Here is a 14,528-nt window from a genome sequence, read left to right as displayed (position 1 = left end):
AATATCATCTCACTAAAAATGGAATAGAAGATATTGTTCGCGTGTAATATTCCTAATTAGCCATGGCTAATTGGAATATTCGATTTTGCTCAATTTTGCCTTCTATAGTTATTTATAAATAAAAAGGTGAGGAAAAGGGGGACATAACTCACCTTTAGAATAAAGTCACTCCCTAGTAGTACAATGTTGTGACTTAAAGGGAAGCCAAGGGGGCCAAAGGACCATGCAGAGATGGGACCCACGCAGACACTTGGAGGGATTGCGCAGATGGAAAGGAACACATGGCAAGAGAGGGACTGTGTTGGAGGAGGTGGGCCTTGGGATTGAGAGAGGCCAACGCTATAAAAGAGAGGGGAGCCCCCTCATTTTGTCATTCGATTATGTGCATTTGAGCTAGTCACTTCGACTTGGAGCATGTTGGCTATTTAGCCTGTTTGCAGCACTGTTTAGTGCATTGAGTGTCTCCATTCGGAGATCTCACCCTTAGCCCCGGGGGACTTCGAGTGCCTACTCGGGCAAGGTAGTTTCCAACAGTCTTTTGTAGTAGGATTGATCTTTGGCGTTGTGGAGGAGCTGAGCATTTGAGGACTGTGCAGTCTTGAGAGAGAGGGACACAGTTCTTTGGTGTGAGTTCTGGAGTGGGGGTTTTGTGGAGGATTAGAGCTGGGAGATTGAGCAAGGGATTAGCTCTTGCATGTTGGAGGATTTTGGCAGAGTTTCGGGCTGAGTTTTGGTGGATTCTATTCAGTGGCAGCGCAGAGCCTTGAGGGATAGCGTAGATCCCCAATGGGGTGATTTTCGGGGGTCAACTATTTCAGAAACGCTTTCTGGGGTTTTCTGGGTTCCTTGAGTAGAGTCTGATTCCAGAGTTTCAGTATTTTCTGAGGGGAACAACCCCAAATCCTCATTTGATTTCCAATAGTAGCAGCAGTACGGCAGTTCTCCAGCAGCTTGGACGCAGTTCAGAGAGTGGCCATTCCTTTGCTATTCTGAGTGTATTTATTCACTTGCCTTGTGCAAGTCGAGGTGCCATCTTTCTGATTGCCTCCTGTAGTCATCCCATTACTCAATATAATAAAATGACTTAGCATTTCTCTTCGTATTTCTTGACTATCTGCTTATATTTCATGTTCACATTATTATATGTTGTACCACTATTATTTTTATCACTTTGAGTTTCCCGGTCACTATATCATTTGGACGTGTTTGGTTGGAGTTTGCTTGGGTTTGAGGGATATCCTGGAAACGGGATATTACAGTGGTATCAGAGCATAGATCTGGCTCAGCCTGTACAGAGGTAGGAGATACAAAGACACTGGGCGTAGGTTGGAGAACACCTATGGAGAGGGAGACTATGTTCGGGTGGTGGACACAGAACAGGAGGAGCTTGTGGTGAACGTAGAACAGGAGGATCCTGTGGTGGACGCAGAGTAGGAGGAACTGATGGCAGATGATGACGGGAAGAAATTTGCGGACATGCTCCTCAAATCAGTGTAGGATATGTCGAGGCAGATCGAGGTGATGGGGCAGAGATTCACGGCGGTGGAGGCTAGACAGCGTGAGAGCCCACGAGTTTTCCAGGTTGGAGAGGGATCGGGTGCATCTCACCATTTGCCAGAGCAGGGTGCCACTTAGCGTGATACTACTCAACAGGTGGCCTCACATGCCCCTATACGCTCTACTATGCCCACTTTCCTAGGTGTAGATACGGGGGCCGGAGCACAACAGGAGGCAAAGCCCAGTCATATGGGCGATTATTTTGCAGAGTACCAGGCCTATGGGCAGGAGTTCAGGGATGCTCTCTCATTCAGAGACTTTCTTCAACTCCAGCGGGATAGTAGACCCCACGGCCATCACAGAGGATACAGGCATTATCATGATGGAGACACCCACCGCACAGCTAGTAGATTTCACTTGCCTACATTTGATGGCTCATCAAACAATTCGGCAAAGTCTTGGGTGGAGAAGCTGGACATCTATTTCTAGCTTAACCAGATGTCTGAGACGGAGGCCATCAAGGTGGCGACATTACATTTGGATGGTGAGGCCCAGGACTGGTGGTCCCATGGGTTGGTTACACTCAAACACTCCACAGTGACGACATATGCCGATTTCACCAGGAGACTGATAGAGAGGTTCGACCAGAGGGATCCGGAACAGAATTTTGTTGAGTTGACGAGGCTCAAATAGACCGGAAACCCAGAGACCTAAATTGCAGACTTCTTGAGGGTTTCAGTGATGGTGCCCAATCTATCCACGGCACGGAGGATCTACATGAATGTTGAGGGGTTAGCAGAGCCACTTCAGGGTCTAGTCAGGTCCACTAAACCAGCCACACTCCAGGGTGCTATTAGCAGGACCCGGGACTTACAGGATGCCTTACCCAAGACCCGGACACCTTACCCCCAGAGACAGACTTTCCAACCTAAGGGGAAGGATGTGAGGATTCTGCCTCCAAAGGGGAATCCAGGATGAGCACATATTGATGATGATGCCAGGAGGGAGTTGAAGAAGAAGTTGTTGTGCTTTACCTGTCAGGAGCCGTGGGCACCGGGACATAGATGTGCTGTTGGCAAAGCACATTTTATTGAGGTCTTCTCCGAGAGCAGCGGGGAAGAGGATGAGGAGGATGATGTGGAGGCAGGAGATAGTCATGTCGTGTAGGGTCCCTCGCCGCCTCCACCACCACCAGTAGGTGGTGCAACTTTTGCACCTACCGGAGGAGCCCTTGCAACATTGCGAGGAGTCCCCAAGTATTTGACACTGCGCGTATGGGGGACAGTACGTGGCCAGCGGGTATCAGTTTTGGTTGACAGTGGGGCAACCCACAACTTCATCGATGCACAGATGGTTGAGTGGAGAGGTATACAGACAAAGAGCTTCAATGGCTTTTCAGTTTTGGTCCCAGGAGATCAGACCATGGTGTGTGCTCGTTATGTTTCAGAGTTATCAGTGACGATGGGCACCTACACACTGACTGACCACTTTTTCGTGGTCGATATTCCGGACACCAACATGATATTGGGTGTTCAGTGGCTTATCACTCTAGGGCAAGTCACGACAAATTGGAAGACCCTAGAGATGAAGTGGGATGATGAGAAGACAGGGAAGCATGAGAAGATACGGGGACAACACACATATCCTCCTCAGACTGTTTCGGCTCATCGGATGGAGGCAATCTTCCAGAAGGGAGTGGGTAGTGGAGCTGCGTGCATCAGAGGCAGGGACTACAGGGCAGACAGTGCACCCAGAGATACAAACTATCCTTGACCGGTATGCCACAGTATTTGGGGAGATTATGCCAGGACAGCCACCGGACCAGGGGTTTGAGCACACCATTGAGCTTGAACAGGGCATACAGGCAGTATTACTACCCCCTATAGGCATCCCAAGGCCTATCGGTATGAGATTGAGCGGGCCATTCAGGAGTTGCTGACTCTTGGGCACATTCGGCCGAGCACGAGTCCTTTTGCTTATTCCGTGGTGTTGGTTAAGAAGAAGGACGACACATTGAGGATGTGCATTGACTACAGGGCCCCGAACAAGAAGACACTGAAGAATAGGTACCCCATACCCAGGATCGATGAGTTGATGGATGAGTTGAGAGGAGCACGGTTCTTCTCAAAGATTGATTTGAGATCTGGGTACCATCAGATTCGCATGGGGGAACAGGACTTTCCCAAGACCGCCTTCAGGTGTCACTATGGGCACTTTGAGTTTTTGGTGATGCCCTTCGGGCTAACCAACACCCCAGCTACATTCCAGTATTGCATGAATCACATCTTCCGCAGTCACTTGAGGAAGTTTGTGTTGGTATTCTTTGATGATATACTCATTTACAACAGGACTTGGGAGGAGCATCTCCAACACATTGAGACAGTGTTGCGCATCTTGGAGGAGCAGCAGTTCTATGCCAAGCTCTCCAAGTGTGAGTTTGGATTGATGGAGATGTTGTACTTGAGACACATCATAGGGGTGGACGGAGTGAGGGTCCACGAGGAGAAGATCAGGGCCATCAGAGATTGGCCCGAGCCGAGGAACGAGACAAAACTTGGAGGATTCATTGGCATTTGTACTTACTACCGGAAGTTCGTCAAGAGTTTCTCATAGCTTGCTACACCCTTGACAGATCTGACGAGGAAGGGGGCATTCAGTTGGTCGGATACAGCGCAGCGAGACTTTGACAGGCTCAAGGAGGTTATGAGCAGCTGCCCAGTGCTTGCATTGCTGGATTTTACGCAGCCATTTGTTTTGGAGTGTGATGCGTCGGGAGAGGGGATCGGCGCAGTGTTGATGCAGGGAGGTCACCCTATAGCCTTTGAGAGCCGAAAGCTCCTTCCGCATGAGAGGTTGTATTCTATATACGACAAGGAGATGCTGGCCATCATGCATGCATTGACCAAGTTCTGACAGTATTTAGTGGGTAACAGGTTCAGGGTGAGGACTGATCACAACAGCCTCAGGTTCTTTTTGGAGCAGAAACAGCTACAGGAGAGGCAGCAGAAGTGGATCAGTAAGATCCAAGCATATGACTTTGACATTGAGTATGTCAAGGGTAAGAACAATGTGGTAGCAGATGCCCTTTCACGTAGACCAGCCACGTTGTCTCTTATGAGCTTGGACACAGACTGGAGGGCTCGACTCTTAGTAGAGTACTCCAAGGATAGATTTGCATGTGAGGTTCTGGATGGGCAGGTGGCGGATGACAGGTACAGGGTGATTGATGAGATCATTTACTATAGGGACCGGATCTTCTTGACTGAGGGATCTCAGCTCAAGAAGAAGATACTCCAGGCATCACATGATTCACCTTTGGCCAGCCATCAGGGGTTTACCAAAACCTACAGGGCCATTAGAGAGAGGTTCTCATGGAAGGGCCTCAAGGAGGATGTACTCCAGCATATCCGGGAGTGCAAAGTTTGCCAGAGGAACAAGGGGGAGATGAGCCATCCCGCAAGATTATTGCAGCCTCTTCCCATTCCAGAGGGGAAATGGGAGTGTATTTCGATGGACTTCATCACAGGGTTGCCCATGGTACAAGGCAAGGATTGCATCTTTGTCATCGTTGATCGACTGACGAAGTACTCACACTTTTTCGCCATATCCGCACACTACACAGCAGCATAGGTGGCCGAGCTGTTCTTCAGAGAGATCTTCAGGTTACATGGTCTTCCCAAGACCATCACCAGTGACAGGGACAGCCATTTCATGGGTGGATTTTGGCAGGAGCTTTTCCGATTGGTGGGGACGAAGTTGACACCAAGCACCAGTTATCACCCACAGACGGACGGGCAGACAGAGATAGTTAACAAGTGGCTGGAGGGCTACTTGCGTAACTATGTCAGTGGGCAGCAGAGAGCATGGCTGAAGTGGCTGCATCTGGGGGAGTACTGCTACAACACTACACATCACATGTCCATCGGTATGTCACCATTCTATGCTTTGTATGGATATCATCCTTTATCTTTTGCTGACGTGATGTTTGGTGCTAGCAAGGCTCCGAGAGCCAAGCTTTGGATCCAAGAGAGTCAGGATATTCTCCGAGCTCTCAAGGATAATATGGGTACAGCGCAAAACCAGCAGAAGTTGTATGCTGACAAGGGTCGGGTGGAGAGACAATTTGAGGTAGGGGACTTGGTCTACCTACGATTATAGCCATACCGACAGTCGTCACTGAAGCAGAAGGGAGCTGATAAGCTCAAGCCCCGCTTTTATGGGCCATACAGGGTGATACGTAGGATTGGACAGGTTGCGTATGAATTGGAGCTGCCCCAAGGCAGCAAGATTCATAACGTTTTTCATGTATCATGCCTGAAGAAGGCATTGGGGCAGCAGGTGACAGTGACAGATGAGCTACCACCCACGGATGATGAGGGGCATTTGGTGTTGCAGCCAGAGGCTATTATTGATACCAGGGAGAGGCAGCTACGGAGCAGGACGGTCCGGGAATTCTTGGTGAGGTGGAAGAATTTACCGGATGAGGATGCCACTTGGGAGAGAGAAAATTTTGCAACATCCATCACTTCAGTTGCTTGAGGACAAGCAACATTTTACCGAGGGAGACTGTAATATTCCTAATTAGCCACGGCTAATTGGAATATTCGATTTTGCTCAATTTTGCCTTCTATAGTTATTTATAAATAAAAAGGTGAGGAAAAGGGGGATATAACTCACCTTTAGAATAAAGTCACTCCCTAGTAGCACAACGTTGTGACTTAAAGGGGAGCCAAGGGGGCCAAAGGACCACGCAGAGATGGGACCCACGCAGACACTTGGAGGGACTGCGTAGATGGAAAGGAACATGTGGCAAAAGAGGGACTGCGTTGGAGGAGGTGGGCCTTGGGATTGAGAGAGGCCAACACTATAAAGGAGAGGGGAGCCCCCTCATTTTGTCATTCGATTATGTGCATTTGAGCTAGTCACTTCGACTTGGAGCACGCTCGCTATTTAGCCTGTATGCAGCACTGTTTAGTGCAATGAGTGTCTTCGTTCGAAGATCTCACCCTTAACCCCGGGAGACTTCAAGTGCCTACTTGGGCACGGTAGTTTCTAGCAGTCTTTTGTAGTAGGATTGATCTTTGGCATTGTGGAGGAGCTGAGCATTTGAGGACTGCGCAGTCTTGAGAGAGGGACGCAGTTCTTTGGTGTGAGTTTCGGAGTGGGGGTTTTGTGGAGGATTAGAGCTAGGAGATTGAGCAAGGGATTAGCTCTTGCATATTGGAGGATTTTGGCAGAGTTTCAGGCTGAGTTTTGGTGGATTCTATTCAGTGGCAGCGCAAAGCCTTGAGGGACAACGTAGATCCCCAAGGGGGTGATTTTCGGGGGTCTGCTATTTCAGAAAAGCTTTCTGGGTTTTTCTGGGTTTCTTGAGTAGAGTCTGATTCCAGAGTTTCAGCATTTTCTGAGGAGGGGAACAACCCCAAATCTTCATTTGATTTCCAATAGTAGCAGCAACACGGTAGTTCTCCAGCAGCTTGGACGCAGTTTAGAGAGAGGCCATTTCTTTGCTATTTTGAGTGTATTTCTTCACTTACGTTGTGCAAGTCGAGGTGCCATCTTTCTTATCACCTCCTGTACACATCCCATTACTCAGTATAATAAAATGGCTTAGCATTTCTCTCTGCATTTCTTGAGTATCTGCTTATATTTCATGTTCACATTATTATATGTTGTATCACTGTTATTTTTATCACTTTGAGTTTTTCGGTCACTATATCGTTTGGACTTGTTTGGTTGGAGTTTGCTTGGGTTTGAGGGATATCCTGAAAATGGGATATTACATCGTACACATAAAATGAAAACAAACCTATCAATAGTTAGTGTGGGACAAATGAAGAGGTTGATAAATTGTAGTAAAAGTTTCGTGATTTTGATGGTAAGGGCTAAAGCAGCTGACACAAATAAAGCTTTCTAGGGTTGTGATCCAAAGCATAAGAATGAATTGCTTGAGATTGTTTCTAACTATGATGAGTTATTTTAGGATCCACAGGGTTTGCCTCCTAAAAGGGAAATTGAGCATGAAATTCAATTGTATTCAGATGCCCCTTTAACAAATATTGGCATGTACAAAATGTTGGTAATTGAAAATGCAAAGACAAAGAAGCAGGTTCAGGAGTTGTCGGACAAGGGAGTTATAAGGCCAATTTTCTCGCCATGTGGTTCTCTGTTCGTGTTGGTGCCAAAAAAGGATGGCTCATGGAGGATATGTGTTGACTTCTGTGTACTGAACAAGATCACTGTAGAAAACTAATATCCAATTTTGCGTATTGATGATCTATTGGATCAGTTGAAACATGCAATCTACTTTACCAAGTTGGATTTGAGAAGCGGATACCATCAGATCTGGATTGCATAAGGTGACACTTGGAAGATTGCCTTCAAAACCAAACAGAGCTTGTTTGACTCACTAGTAATGCCCTTTGGGCTTTGCAATGCCCAAACGACATTTATGTGTCTGATGAATGATGCATTTCAGCCTTTTCTCGATGATTTTGTCATTATATATTTAGATGATATTCTCATTTTTAGTAGGACTTAGGAAGAACATGCTAGTCATGTGAAACAGATCTTACATGTTTTGTAGAAAGAGAAATTGTATGTAAAATTGTCAAAATGTGAATTTGGCAAGTCATCACTTGTATATTTGGGTTATATTGTTGGAGATGGTGAACTAAAAGTAATCCCCTCTAAGGTCTGTTAGGATATTCAAACACATAGGAAATAATTAAGTATAACTTGGTCTAGTGTATAGTTAGGTAAAGTGTGTTTCTTTAGTATGTGCTTTTTGTAACTTACAATCCGACAGTCACGATATGTTCTAGATATGAAGTGATCTGACGGTTCATTCTCTCCTCAGTATTACTGAGACTTGATCCATGGCTTAACACCCGATTGGTCCATGATCTCTATTTAAAGAGCATGGAGGGTCATTTGTTAGGTGATTGTTCATGAGAGAAGCTTATGTAAATTTTCTTTCTTTTACATTAATAAATTTCCTGAAGTGGCTGCGCTGGCTCATGCCGTGGACTGTTTCCATCTTTGAGGGTTTTAACTTTTAACCACATCAAGAATATTGGTGTACTGGTCTATGATCTGTTTGTGAGTAGTGTCCTTTGGTGTTCTATCTAAGGAACTTACCCTGTAAATTCCTACAAGGTCAAAGTCATTGTAAATTGGTCCAAGCCTAGGAGTCAGATAAAAGTTGGAAGTTTTGTATGGGCAGTCCAATTTTGGAGGAAGTTTATTCCTAAATTTCATTGATTTCTTCTCCTTTAAATGCTCTAACCAGTGTGAAACAAACATTTAATGGGAGGCATGCAACAAAAAGCATTTGACATGTTGAAAGAGAAGATTAGCACGACACCAGTTCTAGCATTACCATATTTGCAACAGCCTTTTGAGATAGAAACCGATGCTAGTGGATATGCCATGGGGTCAGTCTTGATGTAGCATGGTAAGCCAGTTTGTTATCATTTCGAAACTTTCACTAAAGCTGTCATAAACTATCAAACATATGATAAAGAGGTATATGTATTAGTACAAAGCGTAAAAAAATGGAAGCATTATTGCGAACGATCCCCGTCGGACCCCATAAAACTCTTCCAAAACCTTCTGGGCCCACTGATAACGAAATCTCACTCCCATGACCAAGTTGTCACCAACCCTGGGAATCCATCACAAGGGAAACTGAAATTGGGAACATTATAAGGTCGTAGGTGTATAACACTGCCTTTCCCTTTGAACCTAATATTCACTAAAGGAGAGTATGTCCCCACCTACTTAATAATCACGTCTTTCAATATTAAATTATGATCCAAGAGTTAATGTATAAATTACATATTATATTTTAAATATTATAAAGGTTGTAAATACATTAGTTACCAACCTTGTTACAACAGTGCCTAAGGGTGAATTCTATTAAAAGGACTCATTCTAAACAAAAAAGACTCCAAAAATGTCATTACCACCTAATACATTGAAACTAATATGGGCTAAGAAGAGTCTATCTCACCTACTTAATCACTATGTATTACAATATTAAGTTTTAACCTTACATAAGAAGCCATTATATCAATTACATATTACATGACAAGAATTTGAGAGTGTAGGTGTATAACATTGCCTACCCCTTGGAACCTTATATCCACTAAAGGAGAGTATGTTCCCACCTACTTAAAGACTCAGTCTTTCAATTTTAAATTATGACCCTCATAAATATAAGGGGATTATTGTATGAATTACATATTACAGGATAAATATATAAGGGTTGTAGATACATAAGAGTAACATGGTGGCCAATCATCTCATCAGCAACAGTGCCTAAGGAGTGAATTCTACGAAAAAAAATACCCATTATAAACAAAAATGGCTCCAAAAATGTCATTCTCACTGTTTAGTTCTGATTTTTGCACAAACACTGATTTCTCAAGAAACGGATGGAAAATGGATAAAACATAAAACATAAGAAAAAAATGGATAACTCTGAATGAACCCTAAATGCATTTTCAACTTAAAATGTTGGCTGGTAAAATCCTTCTCATCATATAGGGAGATATTATTGAATAGAGTATTTGGTTTGATAACATCTTTTTGTTGTATTATTGCTGTATGTCATTGTTGTTTTATCTCTGAGCTATTGAAGAAATCTTTTTCTGTTGCCACCTAAACGAGTGTTGCTTTGCTGACGTCGATAGTCAAATATCTTGTGTTGCTAAATCCTTCAAGTCGACAAACAATGGAATTGTCTGTTTTAGTTTAATTCCCACATCTACTTTTTCGCGGATTAATTCATATACATGCCACATTATATGTTTCCTTTTGTTTTCTAAAATTATCTTGGTTCTCGGCTTTATTTCCACCCTTCATATACCTTTGCTTTTTACTTTTAATACTTTAACATTTGTTATAAACTTCAGAAAATATTTGCCATGCCTGAAATCATATTCCTTCCATATACAGAGGATTGTACTATTCTCTCCTTATATTTTGATGGTGCCTTTTCATGCAAACCATTAACTCTAGACTTTCGTGTCAAACTTTGCCTTATGATTCTTCGATGTCTGCACGGCGAGGGGTTTTTTTGTTGCTCTAACGACACTTTCAGAAATATGTAATATATAGGTGAAGTTAGGTAAGTTGTATTCAAATTATCAATGATGTATACTTCATTCAGTGTGATAAAAAATTCCCAAAAATTGGTGGTTTTTCAATTTTTTGCCCAGGTATCTCACACAAGTACACTGGTACACAGGACAAGATAAGATAAATTTGATAATTTTATTACTGTTGGACAAAAGACCACAAAAATAGGTATATGAGACTGAAAAGTACATCCAAAAACTCGAAGGACAATGTAGAAGTGCAAGGGCAACTCTTATAACAATGTTTCTAAAACAGGTACTATTTCTCTAACACTATAAATTACGCTAATTACCTCTTAGGACCTAAGTGTTAGGAAACAAATATTACATGGTCTAATATTTTTGTGTATGTATCAGTATTGCAAAAGTCTCTGATTTCTCCCCATTTCTCTAATTTTTTTCTAAGTTTATTAGGTTGCAAAGTTTTTGGAGCTTTTTAGATTTGAGTTTATATGTATAAAAAGAAATTTAACCAATTATTTCTCCATTTTATCAATTTTCCAAATTGATTGTCTTCGCTAATTTTTTAAGATGCCAAGTTTTGCATGGTCACTGATATGTACTTGTAGAAATTTCAATAATTATTTAAAAAATAAAATAAAATTGAATGATGAATTAAGTTTAAATTTGGGATTATTTTTGCTTATTTATTAGAAAATCCCCAGAACTATAAAACATTTCTTATCGCAAAGCCTAAGAAGTTATGTTTCCTATACTGACCCTGTTTCTTGATTTGTTTAGTGTTTGTAATTTCCAGTAACAGTGTATCAAGTGAAAATATCGGTTCTGGAACACAGACTGCCTGAACTTCATCTCTTCTTCCCGTTGTCCTCACACCTCAATATAACATATATAGCAAGCGAACATATCAATTCTAGATTCCGGTGCACCTAACAATAAATGATATCATGAAAAATGGGTAAACCAATGAAGCATCTCACTCTGATCTCCTCTTGGTGTAATTTTTATATGTCAAGGCGATGGCTTCTTAGAAAAAAGCCACTCTGATAGGAACATATTTTGATCAAATGACATCGATTGAAATCCATGGTCCTCATTTAGTTTTGCCATTTTTCTATTCACAGTAGTTCTTGCAAGAGTTTTCCCCAAGAAATAAATATGCATAACATATATTATATTGTAAAAAGAAAACAGCATATAGTAACACAATACCTTGACCTTATCTTGCTAGAACGATTTACTCTTTGTCCTACTTCACTTAACATACAAGCAGGAAAGACGATGCATCTTAATGCCTTATCCACCAGAAAACATTTGACCACTTGACAAAGATAGGTTTATTAGAAGACCAGACACTCCTTTCATTCTAGCACGTAGATCATTCCCGATAATATCATATAGGATTCATAAAGTCAATTTATCATAAGTATTTTTTACCCTAATATCCCCCGTGTCATGATGTATTTATGAGCCTAATATCTCTCATAAATCTAAAGATACTTCTGATCTAACCTTTCTTTCCATCTATTCTCTTATTTTAGTTATCGAGTTTTACTAGTGAGAGTTTGCTCAGATTGTATTTGCCAAATGATCCAGGGTCTATAAACAAATCAAATATCCTATGACTGTGATATGAGAGATAATGACTGGAAAAGTTGAGGCCAAAACTAAATAAAACCAACCTGCTCTAACACCAAATTTGCCCCCTCAAGCTTAGCAAAAATCACTGGATATCCCCTTTTCTTTGTCCATGAGTCCATTAGCTCATTCACTGGTTCTCTTGACTCTTCTGAAAGGACTGCCCATAAATCTTCAGTCTTTGCATTTTTCCAAGCGTACCTCTTGATGTAAGAATTCAGGCCTTTCTGGAAAGAAAACAAAGCCATTAGTTTCGGAAGGCATACTTGAAATAAACTGCAACAGACACTATCATAAAAAAATAATAACTAAGAAAAAAATACATGCAGTAGAGACATGACAATATAAGAACAATGCAATGAAGTTTAAGACAGTTGCATAGAAATTAAAGAGTCTTTGCATAAAATCATGAAATCCAAAATAAATTGAGATTCCTTTCTGTTGAAGAATCTAGGGCAATTAGAGTTAATGTGATTCTTCTAGCATGATAACTACTTGTGAGGTATTTTAATTTTTCTTCTTAGCACAATCTTCACTTGTTCTTATTAGAGTGTGTCTTCTTATATTCATCAAATAGTTACCAAAAACAAAGAGACAAGAACACAAGATATTGGCTTTCTGCCAGGGCCAAAACCTCTCCCTCTTGGAGAGAAAAACCTGCACAAAATTCTTCTTACAGATATTCCAATTTATGAATACCAATGTGAAAATTCCTATACTCAAAGAACCCCTACTGCAACAAAACTGAATTTAGTTCTCCTACTTGATTTTAATATACATTATCAAGTTATTTTTTGAAAAATATTGAAGTAAAGTACTTCTGCAGCCTACACCAATTAAATTTGATTACATGAAACAAGAAATTGAGCAAAGAACAAGATACATAGGACACCATTATTTTTGGACAAAATAGTCCCCAGAAAAACCCAATGCGGGAAAACCGGTGCAGCAACTCTGAGGGTTTTATATTATTAAGCAGTAGTTCTGAATACAATGTTGGATGCCCTCCTGACAATCCAGTTACAGAGAAAAATATAATGGCGGAAAACTAAGTGAGATTACCTCACTTCACCCGACAGTTTCCGGCTGATCCGGCAACAGAACTGGCAAACCCTCGGTTATCTCTGCATTGGCCTTGCGTAGGCCCTGCGTCAGCCTCAGAGGCTCTGCGTTAGCCCTGTGTTGTCTCTTCTGCCTCTTGGAGCTTCTGTGTCAACCTCTCTCGGCTATTCTGGGAGCTCCCTGGCAGTTCCGGATTTTTGCGTGAAGGCAGCTTCCTTTCTGCACCGGCCCTTCTAGCTCTGCGTCAAGCTTGCGTGGGCCCAGATTGGCCCAACATCAGTCCTTCTAGGTGTTGCGCTGCCTCCACTGGTGGCTCTCCGCCTCTCTGCCTAGTATTCCTGAACTATCCCTGCCCCTCTGCTGCAAAATGATCACTTAGTTCGAATTTCTCAGCTTCCTAGCCCCAGAGGCTCTCCGCCTCTCTGCCCAGTATTCCCAAACTATCCCTACCCCTCTGCTGCAGAATGATCACTTAGTTCGAATTTCTGAGCTTCCTAGCCCCAGGAATTTTTAATTCTAGATCAATTCGTTCTCTCGGTGTATTTCTAAATGAACCCCAAGCCTCCTTCTTATACTTTTCTCGTTGAGACTTCAACAGCCGAGATTAAGTCTCTAATCAACGGCTAAGATTAAAAACTTGACTTGATCCGCTTTCTAGAACATTCTCACCCATATTTTGATTAATACCCATTAATACTTTAATTTTCCTGAGTTTAGACTTAGGAACCCCATTAAAAATATTAGTTATTTTAATAAAATACAATCTGGGTGGAATTTCACCAAACAGTTTCTGGGTCCTTTAGAACTCATGTGCCTTAGCCTATCAACCAATTTTCATCGCTAGGGCACATCCGATGCTACCAAAAACTAACACTCCTTCTTAGCAAGAAATGTGTTCTAGCAACAATGTCCAACTGCATGCTGCTTTGTCTCTAAAGCATCTCCTTTTCGCACTGTTGTTGCCATCAACACTGTGCTACGACTGCTACTGTACTGCTGCCCATGACAATGCCACTGCCACTGCTGCATCTGTACTACAACTCTCTCTCAAATGCTGCATCTGCTATGCTGCTAGCATTGCCACTGCTAACACTGCATTTGTACTGTAACTCAATTGCTAAGAGAAGCAACTGAAAAACAACCAAAATTACTGAACTAAATGTGTTCAGCATAATACCATGTGAATTTTGGAATCCGATTGCTACTAGTCTCCGACCCTATAAATCT

General features: G+C 42.3%; 1 protein-coding gene across 3 annotated transcripts in view; it reads right to left on the bottom strand.

Annotated features, from left to right (window-relative positions):
* Nucleotides 1-14,528, bottom strand: part of LOC149144270 (aminopeptidase M1-like) — a 311,113-nt gene that overhangs the window by 62,012 nt on the left and 234,573 nt on the right. For all 3 annotated transcript variants that reach the window (XM_089453313.1, XM_089453314.1, XM_089453312.1), the window contains one exon: nt 12,284-12,466. In XM_089453313.1, coding sequence (XP_089309439.1) covers nt 12,284-12,466 — 183 coding nt within the window. The remainder of the gene's footprint in view (nt 1-12,283; nt 12,467-14,528) is intronic.

This window comes from Pinus tabuliformis, chromosome X, assembly GCF_031772625.1.
Source record: "Pinus tabuliformis cultivar Carrire ecotype Pingquan chromosome X, CPIR1, whole genome shotgun sequence".
In the NCBI taxonomy this organism is placed as follows: Eukaryota; Viridiplantae; Streptophyta; class Pinopsida; order Pinales; family Pinaceae; genus Pinus; species Pinus tabuliformis.
Note: the sequence above shows the minus strand (reverse complement) of the source record. Positions and strands in the feature narration are given on the sequence as shown.